Here is a 19911-nt window from a genome sequence, read left to right as displayed (position 1 = left end):
ATTAAAACTTAGGGTGTATGGATTGCATGAAAAGTTTTTGGTTTTGTCTAGAGTCAAGAAATGAAAAGACATATATGAATGGAAAAATATATATATGAATAGGATAGGATTGGTACGACATAAAATGGAGCAAATAGGAAAAACATGATATCTAAAATAAAGAGAAATTATTTTAAGCCTTGTTTGGATGTTATCGTATTCACATCAATCCATATGTGTTTGAGTGGATTGGAGTGTAACTTAAACTAAATTTCACCCAATCCACCCAACATACGTGAATTGAGGTGAATATGATAACATGCAAACAAGCCCTTAGAGCAGGCCCAATGCAGGCATATCATATCATATGCTTCAGCTTAAAGTAACATGCCATGTTGACATAGAACACATGAGGCTAACTTAATCCCATCCCAGAGCAACATTTAAATGAAAAAGCAACTTTAACTTTGTCAGAACCTTTTTAGTCTTTCTCACTCACCTTCTGCAAAAACATGTCACAAGCTAATAGGCACTAAAACACGGCACAAGCTAACAAGCACTTGGCATGGTCTCCTCGTCTAGTCTCAACTTATTTCAGCTTATTCTCTCTTACAGAACACTATTGAATCAACCGAAATCAGCCGTCCAGATTTTCCAAACTGGATCAGCCAAACACCCCGACTATCTTCACAACGCTTACCCAGCGATGGCTCCAGCTTTTGTCAGATTGGGCACCTAGTTCTTCTGCAGGAAACTACCACTACTGGATTCAGGTTCTTTGCCAAGTGCCCAAATTGCACTCGGCAAAGAACACATGGCAAAAAATTGATCGGCAAAGCCCTCTTTGCCGAGTGTCTTTTATCGGACCCTCGGCAAAGGCTTTGCCGAGAGCCCCAGGGGCACTCGGCAAAGAAAAGCGACCATCACGGCGCCGGCCCCGTTGACGGTCTCTTTGCCGAGTGCCAACCCTGCAGGCACTCGGTAAAGATTTTTTTTTTAATTTTTTTTTGCCGAGTGCCCCTAGCCGCCGCTCGACAAAGTTTGAATTTGCCGAGTGCCCTCTGGCTGGCACTCGGCAAAGTTTGAATTTTTTTTTTAAAAAAAATCTTTGCCGAGTGTCCTCTGTCTGGCACTCGGCAAAGTTTGTATTTTTTTAAAAAATCTTTGCCAAGTGCGGCAAAGCTGGAAAAATGGTTTTCCGAGCGCCCATTTTTCCAGCTTTGCCGAGTGCTGTGACCATGACACTCGGCAACGGGGTCCTTTGCCGGGTGCAACACTCGACAAAGTGACTCAAAACAGCAATTTTTGATTTTTTTTTTTACATTCCATCATGACAAATAAATTCATACAAACATATATCACATATATATCTCATTCATCACATATATATATATATCTCATCCATCACATATATATTCCAAATAAAAAAAATGGTACACGTAACATTCAGTGCCATAGTCAAGGCTGAAAAGCAAAGTCATCACAAAATTGAAAATACACTTCTAAAGTGTGCTTCAGCCTATATATTCAGCATAAGCAAAGGCTGGGCCACATCCACCCTAAGCACCCATCTATTCTACTCATTTGCTGCACCCATCTATCTCTATTCATTAGCTCCTCACCAGTACAGCAATACATTATCAATTGTAAAGGGGAAAAGACAGGAAAAGTACAATCACATATGACTTTCTTTACTAGGAGAAACACCTCACATCACTATCAATCAAACTCTGATGAGAAATTTGGACTCCGTAGACCATCATTGTTAGTCCTAAATGACCATTCTAGGATCCAATCAAATGTACAACAATACCAGCAGGAACATTCCAACCAATCACCTTGGTTTTGGTAAGAGCTATTCACAAACTTACATCTTGAAATACACCCTTTGTCCCATTCTTCATAATCAGCTTCAGCCATGTCACCAGACACTTCTCCTTTGCTGTCCTCACTTTCGCTATCAGAAACACCCTAAATAAATAAGATCATAGAATAAGTCAAACAGATAGAAGATAAGAATAACATCAACTAGTACAGAAGTACAGGTTTTAACCAAGGTTCCAAAAGGTGCTAGGCAGTGGCCACAGCCTAGTACCTAGAGCGCCTAAGTGTAGATTAAACGTGATTAAGTGTTTCTGCTTTTTTATAATTTATTAGATTATTTGATGCTGGGAGCAAGATCAGGAGGCACCAGCACAGATGAAGAAAAAGCAGAGTATTAACAGAGACAACTTCAGGGCAAACAAGGCACAAGGCAGCACAAACAAGGCACATTTATCAAGTTATTAGCATTTGAGAACAGAGTATCAGAAGAAAATTACGACAACAGGGAAGTAATGAGTTTTGCAAATAGCAAGTTCAAGAGAAAACAATAGAAATGTATCTCACAGAGACAGCTCGAGCGCTGCAGGACATGCACGACACACAAACACACTGCAAAGACGTGCTCCATCCACCAGTTTCCACACGAGGGGGCACATGAACTGTAATCACTGACTCCCCAAGGCTCAACAGCCCCACCACGCTTAGCTGACGCACACGCGCACCCGTACACGGTTGATGGGAAGCTGAGAACTAACAGGATGAGGGAGAAGGGAACTGGGACGAGGCTACATTGGTGGCAACACGAAGTGGTGAGGAGGCCTCGCCAGTCGCCACTGCTTTTCCTGTGTCTGCGCTCACGCGTAGGCGAAGAGCCTAGGCGTGTCCAGAGCTTATTGGCCACACAGTGCCTAATCGACCCAGCATGGCTCCAATTACCAGCTAATCGTGTCTAGGTGCACGTTTAGTACCTTTTTTTGGAACACTGATTTTTAATCATTTGGCATTTAACATATCAGGTTCATTTACATTACATAGGAACATAGGATGCCAGCAGTACAGCACAATGTAAAGCCAGTAAGGGCGTGTTTAGTTTCCAAAATTTTTTGGCTCCTACAGTAAAAGAGCATGTTTGGACACATGCATGGAGTACTAATTGTAGACGAAAAAAAAAACTAATTGCACAGTTCTCGGCAAAATCGTGAGACGAATCTTTTAAGCCTAATTAGTCCATGAAAAGCCTTAAGTGCTACAGTAACCCACATGTGCTAATGACCGATTAATTAGTATCATTAGATTCGTCTCGCAGTTTCCTGATGGGTTCTGTAATTTATTTTTTTATTAGTATCAAAAAAGCCCTCCCAACGTCCTTCCGACACATCCGATGTGACATCCAAAAATTTTCACCTCCCCAACTAAACACACCCTAATGTGTTGTAGTTGTATCATCATATCACATTCCATTCACATTAGCAACACAATGATGAGAAATTGAGCAAATATTGTGTTCGATACTAGCCATTTGACCCACAGTACCCCTTACAAGGGAGAAGGCAGCGCTCTATATAGTGTATACCAATGTCAACCCAGAACCCAGAAATACGGTGGCAACATGTTACCCCAAAATAAGCTATCATCAAATAAAAATGAAAAAAAAAACATCAGCAACAAATCATATGATCCAGCAGCAGCACAACCAATCCACTGTTGCAGCACTAGTCTAGGCTAAATGAGCAAAATAAATGACTGAAAACAAGGTAATGGAGCTGTGCTATCCATCCAAACATCAATACTTGTATTTAATCATCCAAAACCCTTGAAAGTTACCACCTATATAATTTGTAGCTTTCTACGTACAATGTGAACTCATGGAGAACTCAGTCAGTAATAAGGCGTTAAAAATACCTCGAGGTCAAACACAGGCTGCTCCACATCATCATCCTCCGACTCCCTTACTGAAACACAACGAAAAACCCAGCAAAAAGAAAGAGAATCAAAATGTCTTAGTAAGTTGCTCGCAGATGGACAAAGCAAATTGAAATCCCCAATAGCACCAAAACTAGAGCACTAACCATCATCGGCGTCGAAAGGGATCATGTCCCGCTGCTTGTGGACTGCGAAACAGAAATCAGAGACAAAACAACGACAAAGCACGCATCAGCCAACAGGAACAACCAAATGCATGCTCTTCAGAAACAAAGAAATGAGGCCTCACAGCTCAGAATCAGACATTGCCGCTAGCTCATCGGTCCGCTTGGACTTTGGAAGGCCCCGTGCCGGCGCACGCCCAGGAGTCTTCCTCTGCCTCTTCCCCATGCTAGGCTATTTCCTAATCCTAATAAAAAAACAGGTTCAATGCAAATGTCCAAAATATAGTTCATAGTGGTATATTGCTGATTACTGACACACACTGTTCAACTCTAAGATATATACATGAAACTAACGAATTAGGGAAATTACAAAATAACCACATTTTGCTTTAAATTCACAAATAAACTGTTTTGTTCTGCATTTTTGCAAACCAAAAGAAATCTATGGGAAAAAATATATGCACGCTACTAACTAAAAATCAATAGTATGCAATAATAATGCTATGAATCAGACATCACGGCTCACAAATTCACGTTCCTGAATCAGTGAATCCTCACCTTTGCTGTGCTGGCTGCAGTCCGCTGCCACTGCCCCTGCCCGCTGGCCGCCCGACGTCCTGGCTGCTGGCTGCCGCCGTCCGTCGGCCACTCCAGCCTCCCCCGGTCTGGTGACCTGGCCGCCGCCGGACGACTGCCCTCGCCCCTCGGGCTTCAGCCACAGCCGGACAACCACCTGCACCTAGGAGCTCGGCTAGTACTCCCGAGCCGCCCCGGAGCCCTGCCGCCCCGCCGCCGCCAGGAGCCTCACCAGTCGCCACCGGGTAGTAGGGTTTAGGGACGGATGGGGTTTGGGGGGCGCGGGCGTACGTGCGTGTGCGCGGTGTGTGTTTAAATCCCCTCTTTGCTGAGTGCCCCCTAGTTGGCAAAGAATTTTTTTATTTTTTGAATTCTTTGCTGAGTGCCACCTAGCCTGACACTCGACAAAGAGAGTTTTTTTTAAAAAAATTCTTTGCCGAGTGCCCCGATCTAGCACTCAGCAAAGTATTTTTAAATTTTTTAAAATTCGTTGCCGAGTGCCAGGACGGCTGACACTCGGCAAAGAGGGTTTTTTTTAATAAAAAAAAAATTGCCGAGTGCCAGCCGTCCTGACACTCGGCAAAGAGGCTCATTTGTCGAGCGCCAAACACAGACACTCGGCAAACCGTTTTTATTTTTTTTCTTTCTGCTCATAAACTTTTTCTGTAATCCTCATACAATACCTGGTACTTCATGTTCCAATGTGGCATATTTCTCAGACTTTTCGTATATTTCTTTAATTTATTTTATTTAATTGATTTTTCTTGAATAATTCAAATTATAACTGTTAGTCATTCGAATAATGAAAAAAATGAATGGAAAAATAATATTCATGTTATTTAGTATAATGTGATGCCGTATTCAGAAATAGACCACCAATTTCGAACATATTGTTCACAAAACATGACCATGAACTTACGGTCGAGTTGTTTTTAAATTCTATAAAAAACAAACGAAGACCAAAAATCTTGAAACTTGTTGAGATGCCATGATATCATATGTGGAGTCTATGATAAAAAATTAAGGAGGTTTTCGTGTAAGTTTGTCATGTACGATGCTTACCACCTGGTCGGCCTCTTCACAAAATCATGAAACTTCTTCGGAGATTCTTCGGTTTGCAAGCATCGTACGTGACAACTTGCGTGAAACCTTTTCAAATTTTTGTCACAGCCTCCACATACGATATCACGATATCTCAACAAGTTTCATGATTTTCGAACTTCGTTTGCTTTTTATAGAATTTAAAAACACTTCGCATGCAAGTTCGCGGTCATGTTTCGTGAACAAGATGTCCAAAATTTCGGGTTCGTTCCAAGATACGATCTCACACTACACTCACTAACATGACTATCATTTTTTGAATCATTAAATTCCATTATTCGTACCACGTGCAGTTCAAATTTATTTTTTTCAAAAAAATTGAAGTAAACAAAATAAAGTAACTAAATATATCAAAAAGCGACAAAAAATCCTAAAATTCTAATTAGGAGTTTCTGGTACTTTAAAAGGGCCGCACAAAAAATTTGGAGGCCAAAAACAAAAAAAAATAAAAAAAACTTTGCCGAGTGTCGGGGCATGACACTCGACAAAGAGGGTCTTTGCCGACTGCCAAGAATAAGACGCTCGACAAAGAGGTTTTTGAATTTTTTTAGAAATTTCCTCTTTGCCGAGTGGGCAAAGACATTTCAAAAAAAATTAAATCTCTGCCGAGTGCCGTGTCAGGGGCACTCAATAAAGTATTTTCCAAAAAAAACTTTGTCGAGTGCCAGATCTGGGGCACTCGACAAAGACATTTCAAAAAAAAAATTAAATCTTTACCGAGTGCCGTGTCAGGGGCACTCGGCAAAGTATTTTCCAAAAAAAAATAATACTTTGCCGAGTGCTAGATCTGGGGCACTCGAGAAAGACATTTCAAAAAAAAATTTAAATCTTTGTCGAGTGTCGTGTCAGGGGCACTCGATAAAGTATTTTCTAAAAAAAACTTTGCCGAGTGCCTAACAGCAGGCACTCGGCAAAGAAGGATGTGGCCTTACACCGTTACGCGGGGTAGCCTATGTCGAGTGCTGCGCTTTTACCGAGAGCCTGGAACTCGGCAAAAAAGTTCTTTGCCGAGTGCCCGGCACTCGGCAAAAAACTCTTTGCCGAGTGCGACACTCGATAAAGAAGGTCTTTGCCGAGTGCCCGATTTTTGACACTCGGCAAAGCAGTTTGCACTCGGCAAAGACTCTGTTTCACCACCAATGAAGGCTAACATTCTGAAAGGTCCTAATATGGCTAGAGGGGGGTGAATAGCCTATTTAAAAATCTACAAATCAACTAGAGCAATTTGATTAGTATGATAAATAGCGTAATGCAAACTTGCTCTAGCTCTACAAGGGTTGCAAGCCACCTATCTAATAATTCTAATTGCAATGAATACTTAGGCACATAAACTTGCTATGTAATTACTCACTAAGAGCTCTCAACCTTGCTACTCTAAAGAGCTCAACTAGATAAATGTAAATAATAAAACAAGCTCTCAATTCTAATTATACTAAAGAGCTTGTATCAACTAGTTTGCAAGAATGTAAATGAGTGAGTAGAGTGATTATACCGACGTGTAGGGAATGAACCAATCACAAGATTAATATATAGCCAATCACCGGGAGAATGCCAAAGAAGAGAGACAATCGATTTTCTCCCGAGGTTCACGTGCTTGCCAACACGCTACGTCCCCGTTGTGTCGACCAATACTTGGTGGTTCGGCGGCTAAGAGGTGTTTCAAAAACCTCGTCCACATGATTGGACACCGCAAGAACCGACCCACAAGTGAGGTAACTCAATGACATGAGCAATTTACTAGAGTTACCTTTCGGCGCTCCGCCGGGGAAGGTACAACTCCCCTCACAATCACCGAAGACGGCCACGAACAATCACCAACTCGTGCCGATCCTCCACTGCTGCTTCAACCGTCTAGGTGGTGGCAACCACCAAGAGTAACAAACGAAATCCGCAGCGCAACACGAATACCAAGTGCCTCTAGATGCAATCACTCAAGCAATGCACTTGGATTCTCTCCCAATCTTACAAAGATGATGAATCAATGATGGAGATGAGTAAGAGAACTTTGGCTAAGCTCACAAGGTTGCTATGTCAATGAAAATGTGCAAGAGTGCTCCCTTGAGCCGGCCATAGGGCTATAAATAGAGCCCCCATCAAATAGAGCCGTTATACTCCTTCACTGGGCAAAACGCGCTCTGACCGGACGCTCCGGTCATACTGACCGGACGCTGGCCCTCAGCGTTCGGTCGCCCGATGGACGCCACGCGTCACCAGCTTCAAACGCTGTTCGTTAGATTTCAACGGCTACGAAGCTGACCGGACGCTCCGGTAAAACTGACCGGACGCTGAAGCCCCAGCGTCCGGTCGTTTCCAGTAAGCTCCTCGAGGCATATTTTTTCGACCGGACGCGTCCGATCCACCTTGACCGGACACAGACCAGCGTCCGGTGCAATACCCTTGTCACTGTGTCGCCATGTCAGTTTGACCAGACGCAGAAACCAGCGTCCGGTGCATCTCAGGTCCAGCGTCCGGTCAGTTGACCGACGCCAGCAACTTCGTGATCAACTTATTTTCACTTCTAACTTCTTCACCCTTGCTCTAAAGAGCCAACCACAAGAATTTACATCCGGTGCAATAGAAAATAGGTATTTTATTTTCCCAAAAGCGCCGAATATAGATGTGCCAACACTACCAAGTGTATCACCTTATGCACAAGTGTTAGCATATTTTTACAAACATTTTCAAGGGTGTTAGCACTCCACTAGATCCTAAATGCATATGCAATGAGTTAGAGCATCTAGTGGCACTTTGATAACCGCATTCCGATACGAGTTTCACTCCTCTTAATAGTACGGCTATCTATCATAAATGTGATCACACTCACTAAGTGTCTTGATCACTAAAACAAAATGGCTCCTACATTTTATACCTTTGCCTTGAGCCTTTTGTTTTTCTCTTTCTTCTTTTTTAAGTTTAAGCATTTGACCATCACCATGCCATCACCATTGTCATGATCTTCGCCATTGCTTCATCACTTAGAGTAGTGCTACCTATCTCATAATCATCTTGATAAACTAGGTTAGCACTTAGTGTTTCATCAATTAACCAAAACCAAACTAGAGCTTTCACATTCTTAGTGATTCTAGTACAAATAAAGCCATTCATATAGACTAAAAAATGTTGAGACTACTATTCACATAATGTAGACTATGGCCCTGTTCGTTTCGCTAAAAAAACAAGCCGAAACACTGTTCCGGCTGATTTGTTGTGAGAGAAAAACACTGTTCCAGCTAAAAAATAAGCTAAAAAGTATAGATTATAAGACAAACGAACAGTGCCTATCACTACTTGTGGTTTATAAAGAAACTTTTTTCTTTCATCTTACCTCACCTTTATTTTCTCTTCCTCTTCTTTTTTAATATGTACCACCTTCTCTCCCTAAACATACGTAGCTTCTGCAAGTCACTATGATAAATATAGAGGGTACCTATTTTTTTATCCGATCCTATGTGACTCATGGGTTACCAGTAAAAAAACAGCGTTGTGGAAGACCTGACTATCTGCAGAGCCATCAATCCGTGTGAGCTGAAGGCAGCAGACGTGGAGCCTGAGGCTAATAGCCAGTGGCGCGTTGGGGCTGGCCTTAGGTGCAATGAAATAGCATGCAGCCAAGCCCAATACCTCTCAAACCATTTCTTCCATTTGTCAAATTCAATATGACGTGGACATGCATATTTCGTCATGAAAAGTGAAACTTGAATGTACGTACACGCTGAGTTGAGTAGATCCATATCGTCGCAGATCATTGAAGAAACAACGACCCGTATCGCAGCCCATGTGCACAATAGCCTGGCTATGGTTAAAGTCAAGAAGAGGTCTCCCCTGTACCGTGTTGCCTGCTCTAGTGCTCTCTCTATCGACGACCTAGGTGACTTGCTAGTAGCTCTCGAGCCTACTACAACTTGTACAACCTCACTTTTGCCAACATGCTTCCACTGACCACCATTTTACTAAAACACAATTTTAGAATATAGCTCTTTTCATTTAATGGAGCGGTCGAAAAGTATTTCTGTCTCCAAAAATACTAGTGATTTTTTGAGATAGCCAGTCTATTTATAGAGATAGTTCAAAAAAAAAAAAATAACAGCCTTTGTAAATAGATCTGCATACGTGGGTCTTTTAAGAAGAAGGCAACATCTAAGATATACCAATAACGAGTCTCTTAAATATGGGTCTCTATATATTAATCATCGATTTTCAAATACGAGTCTCTTAGTGCAGTTCCAATGAGATATTAATAATAGTTTCTATCCATCTTAATTAGGGTGACAGCTAAGTAAATTGTCGAGGTGGCGGTAGATTTAACGTGGAGAGAGATTGCAAATCGGAGAAACGGTTTCTCCACCAAGACTCGGCGTCGTCACGAGGATCAAGGCGTGAAGAAACGAGCGAAACACGGAAACAGTATTGGGAGGACTCCGATCCCCTTCCTTGCGGATCCTGTGCGCCGCCGCCGCCTCGCCAGCTCCCGCGCGCGCGTCCTTCCCGCCCGCGCTCGCTTCCTGCACAGGCCAGCTGCTCGACGCTAGCTGCTGTGCTGGGCGGCTACCATGGACTCTCCACCGCCACCCCTGCTCGCGAGTTCTCCACGCTCGGCGCTACCAGACCAACCTCTGCACGGCCAGACCATCCTCTGCACCAGCGCTCCAGCATGCTCGCAGCTCCTGCACGGCCAGGCCACGGGAGCGCCCATGGAGATGCATCCCCTGCGCCCGCGGCGGCGGCGTTCTGCCCGCCGTCGTAGTGTCGTACACCACGGAGTGGATCTTCAGGGACTTCGCTTCCCGCCGCGCCGCCTTGATCCGCGCCCTCACACCCTCGCCTCGTCATGTGGATCTTCAGGAACGCCTTCTGTAATCTTCGTAGTTACTAGTTACTTCGATTCGTTATGTTGGCTACCTGCTGTCTACCAATTTGTATTGCTTTTTGTTTTTTTTTTGGCTGATTCATTGCATCTTGTTAAACTATTTTTTTTGTTGATATGAAATTGTTCCTTTGTAGATGGTGGCTTCTGGATACCTGCGTGAACTGATGGCTTCTCTGGAAAGCTAGGCGTTACAAAGTGTTTGATGCAAACATACTGTCGACTATGCATATGATATGAGGCTATATTGTTGCTAGCCACAGTTGATCTGCTTCTTTTTTTTGCTGTATTTAAGTTATCCTTTGTATAGAAATTAATATGAAAACCATGGGTTGGGGAGGATAGTTTCTACTACATATTAATTGCTCATTTTCTCTCTTGAAAACTATGTCAAGAAACCATCCATTGGGACTACCCTTAGGAAGTCTACCTCTCTTAAAATGGCTATTAATGGAGGTGGGTCTCTTAGGTCTGTTGCCAAGTCAATAGAGGCGGAATCTTTAAGATGTCTACCTCTCTATAAATAGTTGCCACAAAAAAATTATCTTTTTACAATAAAGATCGATGAGATTATTTTTATACCAAAATTGTAGAGCTAGGGAGATCTACAATTTTGTAGTTTACAAGTTTTTTATTTGAAAGTATTTAGAGTATCAAACATTTCATTTTAAGTTTTATATTTTAAATAAAAAATTTAAGTATGTGGGTCCTTAGTAATTAAGAATGGTAGCCATTAGATGATTGGGAAATACAATATTATGTGTATAATATCCATGCTTCAACATAGCTCGTTGTATGCAACCTTAGTTTGGAATAGAGGAAATCAAGTACTTCGTGCACTGGCTAGCTGTTGACATGCCGCCATGCCGGCGTGCTACGTGTTTCTCAGGGAGCTAGCAATCATTTCAATAATAAATAAATAATTCGTCAACACGCAGTTCCATCCTTCGTCAACCTAGGGCAATAATTTTAGTATTATGTTGTGGACATGCACATATTCAGTCTGTTCGTTTCGGCTAGATTGGCTTATAAGCCATAGACTGAAAGTACAACTGACTGATTTGGTGTGAGAGAAAAATACAAAGCAAAGAGTGCAGGCGAGAGGTGAGTGAGAGAGCTAGCGTCGAGCTGCTGATGCACTGTAGTAGAGGCAGAGGAGTGGTGACCAACTTAACTGCAACTGTCCTGGTTCACATTCACACGTGAGGAATCCGTCCGCCAGCAAACAATGCGATATACTCCGTACCTACACATATCCTACTACAGGAGTAATTCATTCAGATTTCAGAGTGAGTGAGTGAGTGATGGATTGGGATGGGATGGCCATGGGACGTCTCCTACGGTGACCAACTAATCAATGGGGGTCCGGCCGGTCCCTGTCCATTGTCCCTGTGGCCTTCAGGCCTGTGGCTAGTAGCTGGACGGTCCAACGGCATGTACTCCTCATCAACCCCAGAGAGGGATAGATCGATGGATCGATGTTGCATTTGTGACTTTGTGAGAGAAAAAGAAAGAAACAAACAAAAGAAAAGAGAGAGCTTATAGCTAGCTTAAGAGACCGATAGATGTTGAGAGAGAGAGAGATAAGTATGATTCTGATGCTGAGCGAGAGAGAAATTCAAGAGGCCTGCAGAGCGACGCGTGTGGAATTCACAACCACCTGAGGAGGAGGGGCGGAGGAGAGCGCATGCCCCCTCTACAATGTATACGTGGCCTGGCTACCTACCAGCCAACTTCCAAACTGATGCTACCGGCCAGTAAATTTTTTAGCCGGCGGCTCTTGTGATTGACAAATTTATCATAGTCGAAGAAAATTAGTGAAGACTATCCTCTTAAGTCATAAGAGAATCGTAGGCACCTGTCGTGGATTTATGCCACATGTCCATGCATAATCATTGATGCATGGGCACACTATTAAATCCTATAGAATACCAAATATTGATCATATGTCTAAATTATTTTTGCATAGGTATGTTGTTAAATCCAAAAATAAATCTAGGATATCAAGTTGAGGACTTGCAGTAAACCTAGGTGGATAGTTTCCACCACAATAAACCTAACCAGCTAAGCTGCACTCGCTACCTAGTGGTCGAGCAGGTGTCCACGGCGATGTCGAAGCTGGCGCAGCGGCTGGCAGGGATCCTCGTCGCAGACTTGGGCGACAGCATCGGCGAGGACACGGCGGTGGTGTCGCGGTGCACGCGGAGCACCTGCTTCCTACGGCTGAACAGGTACCTGCCGTGCGCGGCACCCAGCGGCGCCTACGGGATGTGCCCGCACACGGACAGCGACTTCCTCACCATCCTGCACCAGGACGGCGTCGGCGGCCTCCAGCTCGTCAAGGCCGGCCGGTGGGTCGCCGTCAAGCCAAACCCCGGCGCGCTCATCGTCAACGTGGGCGACCTCCTGCAGGCGTGGAGCAACGACCGCTACCGGAGCGTCGAGCACTGGGTCATGGCCAGCGCCGCGCGGGAGCGGTTCTCCGTCGCCTTCTTCCTCTGCCCCAGCTACGACACGCTCATCCGGCCACGCTGCGGCGCCGGCGGACAACAGCATTGTGCTGTATATATATCCACATGTTCTTCCCTCTTGACTCAAAATTTAGCAGTAAATTCTTCCAACTACACCACCGCCACGGGCTGAAAGTACTGTTAGAATCATAAGTGTACCTCTCTGTGTGTAACCGTAGATGCGGTGAAGGCTCCTCGCCTTCTCAGTAGATGCACCGCAGCGGGGAGACGCCGGTGCCGCGGTGTAGAAGGCGTCCAGCGCGGTGGAGACGATCACCAGTGGCGCCGTGGAGACCCAGCAGAGGGAGCGACGGTGGTGGCGGGGCACATCCCGTCGCTGGCGGCACGTCTTTAGGATCGGATTAGGGTTTTCTCTGTAGGTGGGTAGCGGCTCCTGTGAACCTCGTTGTCCGAGCCTTGATCCCCACCTTCCTTTTATGTATGCTGTGCGACAGAGGCCCACCAACCGTATTAGGGTTGGGCTACCCCGATCAGGGAGCAGAGACAAGGGCCTAATAGGCCGTTGGGCCTATTGGTGGAGATCAACTTACATTCTCCCCCTTGATCTCATTTCATCTTTCACTTTCATATCATTTACTTTTGTTCATTTCATTACAGATTAGCGCATAGAGCATGTCTCATCATCACGGTCCATTGCCGATAGACTTAACAGCTATAATACACTACTCTGTTCTGAAATAGATACTTATCTTTGGGCCTTCTTTTGTCTAGGAATTTTAGGCTTTCCCTTAAACCCTTGCTAGCTACATGTTCTCTGAACACCATGTTCTCTGAACATGTTGGGTGGTAAGCCTTTTGTAAGCGGATCCGCGAGCATCTTTTCTGTACTTATATGCTCAAGACTTATGACTTGATCCCGGACTTTATCTATCACAACATAATACTCTATGTCAATGTGTTTGGCAGCACCACTTGACTTATGTTGTGAGCATACTGTACTGCCAGATTATAATCGCAGTATAACTTTAAGTGGTCTATAGATGTCATCAACCACTTTCAAACCGGGTATGAACTTCTTTAGTCAATTCATCGGCCCGTTGCCTCATAACACACTACAAACCGTCATACATTGTGGACGATGTAGTGACAGTTTGCTTTGAGCTTTTCCATGAAATAGCTCCCTATTTGCGAGATGATAGAAAATCCACGTCTGGATATGTATTCACTCTCGCATAATCAGAATCTGAATATCCCACTATGTGGAGTAAATCAGATCTTCTATATATCATCATGAGGCCTTTCATTCCTTGCAAATAATGCAAGACTTTCTTTACTAATTTCAGTGTTCTATTCCAGAATTGCTCTGGAATCTGCCAAGTAAAATTCGGTAACAAATGCCAAGTCAGGGCGCGTACATGCTTAAGCATGTTGCAAGCTTCCGACAGCTGAAGCATATAGAACCACTTTCATTTGATTGAGCTCACATTGGTTCCTAGGGCATTGAAAATCCCCATATCTGTCGCCCTTGACTATAGGAGCAGGTGAGGGACTATATTTTATGCATACTGAATCACTTTTTTTAAGATTCTTTCTATGTATGCCTTTTGTGACAGTCCTAATAGCCCTTTTCTTCTATCTCGGTGAATCTTGATCCCTAGAACGAACGAGACTTCACCAAGATCTTTCATATCAAGTTTTGAGGACAAAACTTCTTTGTCTTCAGTTGTAGACTGACATCACTAGTAGCAAGTAAGATATCATCCACATACAGGACCAGGAAGATAAACTTCCCATTCTTAAACTTTGTATTGACATAATTGTCCTCTACATTCTCTTTAAAACCCAAAATTCTTTATTGTCTGATCAAACTTTAAGTACCATTGTCTTGAAGCTTGTTTTAATCCATAAATTGATTTCTTTAGGCGGCATCCCATTCGTTCTTTTCCTTCTATAACAAAACCTTTCGGTTGTGCCACGTAAACATTTTCCTCCAAGTTTTCGTTGAGAAATGGCGTCTTTACATCCATCTGATGTAATTCTAAATCATACCGTGCCTTTAATGCCATTATGATTCTGAAGGAAACTTTACATGAGACTAGAAAAAAGATCTCATTGTGATCAATCCCTTCTCTTTGCTTAAAGCCTTTTGCCACAAGTCACGCTTTATATCTCTCTATATTCCCTTGAGAGTCAAGTTTTGTTTTGTAGACCCATTTACAGTCTACTATTTTGGCTCCATTAGGAATTATATCCAAATCCCAAATTTTATTGACATTCATTGATTTCATTTCATCTTCCATGGCCTCAAGCCACTTTGATGAATGATCACTTCTCATGGCTTCTTCAAATGAGGTGGGATCATCCTCCATTTGAAATTCCTTGGCGTTATATACTTCATAATCAGCAGAAATAGCTGATTTTCTAACTCTTTGAGACCTTCTAGGGGCCTCCACATTTGGCACATCTACTGTTTGAGGCTGTTGTTGCTCCCCCTTATATGTGGCAATAGGTTCTATAGAATCCTGAAAAACAGGTTCCTCATCGTCATTCATTGTTGCCATAGGTGGAATAACAACAGCTACTGGCACCATAGTATGTAGCACTATCGGTGCAGCTACAGCAGGTAGTGAGAAAAATGGCTCATGAATCATTGGAGTGGGCGCTTACGCCCGCTTCACTTCAAGGTCAATTTCTGGAGCTACCATGCTCCCCCTCATCAATTAGTCCTCTAGGAAGACATCGTGTCTCGTTTTCACAAACTTTGTATGTCTCTCTGGACAGTAGAAAACGAAAACCTTTTGACTTTTCTGTGTAGCCAATGAAATGACAACTTACTGTTTTGGGATCTAACTTCCCAATGTTTGGGTTAAATACTTTAGCCTCAGCATGGCTCCCCCCCCACACACGCAAGTGGTTTAGTGAGAGCACTCTTTCTGTCCACAACTCATACGGTGTTTTGGGCACCGACTTACTTGGTACTCTTTTGAGAACATGAATGGGGTTTTTAACGCCTCCATCTATAGGGTCAACTATAAGGTGGAGTAACTTATCATACTGCTCACCATATCCATCAGGGTACGATTGATTCTTTTAGTTACTCTATTCTGCTGAGGTTCGCTCGGTGTAGAATACTGGGCTACTATGCCATTCTTTTAGGGTATGCCGACCGTAGTACTCCCCCATGGTCAGACCTGACTATCTTTCTCTTTAAATCGCGTTGGATTTCAACTTTTGCCTTAAATATCAGTGAACTAACTCTTTATAGCCAGTGAACTGACTCTTTGTTCTATCGAGGTACTTGGTGACCGTGTCACATTCTGGGATTGAGCCCATAATTGCAGGTTCAATCATGTTCTTTATCATAGCCAAATATTTCTTGTTGGCAGTGACCCACTTCCTATGCTCAAAAGGCATAGGACATCTTTTGGAATTCAAAATCTATTTCTTTAGTTGCCCAAGTGGCATCATTCTTTTTTGTCTCCCTCACCGGTGCCACAAACTCAGTGGAACACAGTGAGGTGACTACCCAGTCCACCTTAGACAAGATGAAAACCAGGTCAAAACTTTTCTTAACATAAAATAACATCATTTGCATGCCTATTATTTTATGTTAAGAAAAGTTTTGACCTGGTTTTCATCTTGTCTAAGGTGGACTGGGTAGTCACCTCACCGTGTTCTACTGAGTTTGTGGCACCGGTGAGGGAGACAAAAGAGAATGATGCCACTTGGGCAACTAAAGAAATGTATTTTGAATTCCAAAAGATGTCCTATGCCTTTTGAGCATAGGAAGTGGGTCACTGCCAACAAGAAATGTTTGGCTGTGATAAAGAACATGATTGAACCTGCAATTATGGGCTCAATCCCAGAATGTGACACGATCACCGAGTACCTCGATAGAACAAAGAGTCAGTTCACTGGCTATAAAGAGTCAGTTCACTGATATTTAAGGCAAAAGTTGAAATCCAACACGATTTAAAGAGAAAGATAGTCAGGTCTAACCGTGGGGGAGTGCTACGGTCGGCATACCCTAAAAGAATGGCATAGTAGCCCAGTATTCTACACCGGGCGAACCTCAGCAGAATAGAGTAACTAAAAGAATCAATCGTACCCTGATGGATATGGTGAGCAGTATGATAAGTTACTCCACCTTACAGTTGACCCTATGGATGGAGGCGTTAAAAACCCCATTCATGTTCTCAAAAGAGTACCAAGTATGTCGGTGCCCAAAACACCATATGAGTTGCGGACAGAAAGAGTGCTCTCACTAAACCACTTGCGTGTGTGTGGGGGAGCCATGCTGAGGCTAAAGTATTTAAGCCAAACATTGGAAAGTTAGATCCCAAAACAGTAAGTTGCCATTTCATTGGCTACACAGAAAAGTCAAAAGGTTTTTATTTTCTACTGTCCAGAGAGACATACAAAGTTTGTGGAAACGAGACATGATGTCTTCCTAGAGGACGAATTGATGAGGGGGAGCATGGTAGCTCCAGAAATTAACCTTGAAGTGAAGCGGGCGTAAGCGCCCACTCCAATGATTCATGAGCCATTTTTCTCACTACCTGCTGTAGCTGCACCGATAGTGCTAGATACTGTGGTGCCAGCACCTGTTGTTATTCCACCTGTGGCAACAATGAATGACGATGAGGAACCTGTTCTTCAGGATTCTATAGAACCTATTGCCACATATAAGGGGGAGCAACAACAGCCTCAAACAGTAGATGTGCCAAATATGGAGGCCCCTAGAAGGTCTCAAAGAGTTAGAAAATTAGCTATTTCTGCTGATTATGAAGTGTATAACGCCAAGGAATTTCAAATGGAGGATGATCCCACCTCATTTGAAGAAGTCATGAGAAGTGATCATTCATCAAAGTGGCTTGAGGCCATGGAAGATGAAATGAAATCAATGAATGTCAATAAAATTTGGGATTTGGATATAATTCCTAAAGCAGCCAAAATAGTAGACTGTAAATGGGTCTACAAAATAAAACTTGACTCTCAAAGGAATATAGAGAGATATAAAGCGTGACTTGTGGCAAAAGGCTTTAAGCAAAGAGAAGGGATTGATCACAATGAGATCTTTTTTCTAGTCTCATGTAAAGTTTCCTTTAGAATCATAATGGCATTAAAGGCACGGTATGATTTAGAATTATATCAGATGGATGTAAAGACCCCATTTCTCAATGGAAACTTGGAGGAAAATGTTTACGTGGCACAACCGAAAGGTTTTGTTATGGAAGGAAAAGAACGAATGGGATGCCGCCTAAAGAAATCAATTTATGGATTAAAATAAGCTTCAAGACAGTGGTACTTAAAGTTTGATCAGACAATAAAAAATTTTGGGTTTTAAAGAGAATGTAGAGGACAATTGTGTCAATACAAAGTTTAAGATTGGGAAGTTTATCTTCCTGGTCCTGTATGTGGATGATATCTTACTTGCTACTAGTGATGTTAGTCTACAACTGAAGACAAAGAAGTTTTGTCCTCAAAACTTGATATGAAAGATCTTGGTGAAGTCTCGTTCGTTCTAGGGATCGAGATTCACCGAGATAGAAGAAAAGGGCTATTAGGACTGTCACAAAAGGCATACATAGAAAGAATCTTAAAGAAAGTGATTCAGTATGCATAAAATGTAGTCCCTCACCTGCTCCTATAGTCAAGGGCGACAGATATAGGGATTTTCAATGCCCCAGGAACCAATGTGAGCTCAATCAAATGAAAGTGGTTCCATATGCTTCAGCTGTCGGAAGCTTGCAACATGCTCAAGCATGTACGTGCCCTGACTTGGCATTTGTTACTAGGTTTTACTTAGAAGATTCCAGAGCAATTCTGGAATAGAACACTGAAATTAGTAAAGAAAGTCTTGCATTATTTGCAAGGAACGAAAGGCCTCATGATGACATATAGAAGATCTGATTTACTCCACATAGTGGGATATTCAGATTCTGATTATGCGAGAGTGAATACATATCCAGATGTGGATTTTCTATCATCTCGCAAACAGGGAGCTATTTCATGGAAAAGCTCAAAGCAAACTGTCACTACATCGTCCACAATGTATGACGATTTGTAGTGTGTTATGAGGCAACGGGCCGATGAATTAACTAAAGAAGTTCATACCCGGTTTGAAAGTGGTTGACGACATCTATAGACCACTTAAAGTTATACTGCGATTATAATCTGGCAGTACAGTATGCTTACAACATAAGTCAAGTGGTGCTGCCAAACACATTGACATAGAGTATTATGTTGTGATAGATAAAGTCCGGGATCAAGTCATAAGTCTTGAGCATATAAGTACAGAAAAGATGCTCGCGGATCCGCTTACAAAAGGCTTACCACCCAACATGTTCAGAGAACATGGTGTTCAGAGAACATGTAGCTAGCATGGGTTTAAGGGAAAGCCTAAAATTCCTGGACAAAAGAAGGCCCAAAGATAAGTATCTATTTCAGAACAGAGTAGTGTATTGTAGCTGTTAAGTCTATCGGCAATGGACCGTGACGATGAGACATGCTCTATGTGCTAATCTATAATGGAATGAACAAAAGTAAATGATATGAAAGTGAAAGATGAAATGAGATCAAGGGGGAGAATGTAAGTTGATCTCCACCAATAGGCCCAACGGCCTATTGGGCCCTTGTCTCTGCTCCCTGATCGAGGAAGCCCAACCCTAATATGGTTGATGGGCCCCTGTCGCACAGCATATATAAAAGGAAGGTGGGATCAAGGCTCGGACAACGAGGTTCACTGGAGCCACTACCCACCTACAGAGAAAACCCTAATCCGATCCTAAAGACGTGCTGCCAGCGACGGGATGTGCCCCGCCACCACCGTCGCTCCCTCTGCAGGGTCTCCACAGCGCCACTGGTGATCGTCTCTACCGCGCTGGACGCCTTATACACCGTGGCACCGGCGTCTCCCCGCTGCGGTGCAACTACTGAGAAGGCGAGGAGCCTTCACCGCATCTACGGTTACACACAGAGAGGTACACTTATGATTCTAACAGTACTT

The 19911-nt window shown here is 43.2% G+C and overlaps 2 protein-coding genes across 3 annotated transcripts; one reads left to right on the top strand and one right to left on the bottom strand.

Moving 5' to 3' along the window:
• Nucleotides 1–1418: 1418 nt before the first annotated feature.
• Nucleotides 1419–4740, bottom strand: LOC136520085 (uncharacterized). Of its 2 annotated transcripts, none has more exons than XM_066513484.1 (5): nt 4449–4740; nt 4016–4135; nt 3873–3914; nt 3706–3755; nt 1419–1950 (listed from the first exon to the last, which is right to left on the bottom strand). In XM_066513484.1, the coding sequence occupies exons 3-5, from the start codon at nt 3895–3897 to the stop codon at nt 1699–1701; spliced, it is 327 nt and encodes a 108-aa protein (XP_066369581.1). In that variant the 5' UTR covers nt 3898–3914; nt 4016–4135; nt 4449–4740; the 3' UTR covers nt 1419–1698. The 2 variants fall into 2 exon arrangements, with proteins under 2 accessions (XP_066369581.1, XP_066369582.1); XM_066513485.1 differs by having other exon boundaries at nt 4016–4129.
• Nucleotides 4741–11250: 6510 nt separating this feature from the next.
• Nucleotides 11251–13074, top strand: LOC136524524 (gibberellin 2-beta-dioxygenase 5-like). The gene has a single exon (XM_066517869.1). It carries the CDS (start codon nt 12541–12543, stop codon nt 13072–13074), a length of 534 nt encoding a protein of 177 aa, XP_066373966.1. The 5' UTR covers nt 11251–12540.
• The last annotated feature ends 6837 nt before the right edge of the window (nt 13075–19911 follow it).

The sequence above is a fragment of the Miscanthus floridulus genome, chromosome 18 (genome assembly GCF_019320115.1).
Source record: "Miscanthus floridulus cultivar M001 chromosome 18, ASM1932011v1, whole genome shotgun sequence".
NCBI lineage: Eukaryota > Viridiplantae > Streptophyta > Magnoliopsida > Poales > Poaceae > Miscanthus > Miscanthus floridulus.
Note: the sequence above shows the minus strand (reverse complement) of the source record. Positions and strands in the feature narration are given on the sequence as shown.

What these genes read in the sequence shown, in the direction of transcription:
- LOC136520085 (XM_066513484.1), bottom strand. Translation starts at nt 3,897, where the DNA reads ATGATCCCTTTCGACGCCGATGATG. An exon ending in CCCTTTCGACGCCGATGATG is followed by an intron (nt 3,756 to 3,872) that starts GTTAGTGCTCTA and finishes GTTGTGTTTCAG; the next exon opens with TAAGGGAGTCGGAGGATGAT. An exon ending in AGCCTGTGTTTGACCTCGAG is followed by an intron (nt 1,951 to 3,705) that starts GTATTTTTAACG and finishes TTATTTATTTAG; the next exon opens with GGTGTTTCTGATAGCGAAAG.
- LOC136524524 (XM_066517869.1), top strand. Translation starts at nt 12,541, where the DNA reads ATGTCGAAGCTGGCGCAGCGGCTGGCAGGGATCCTCGTCGCAGACTTG.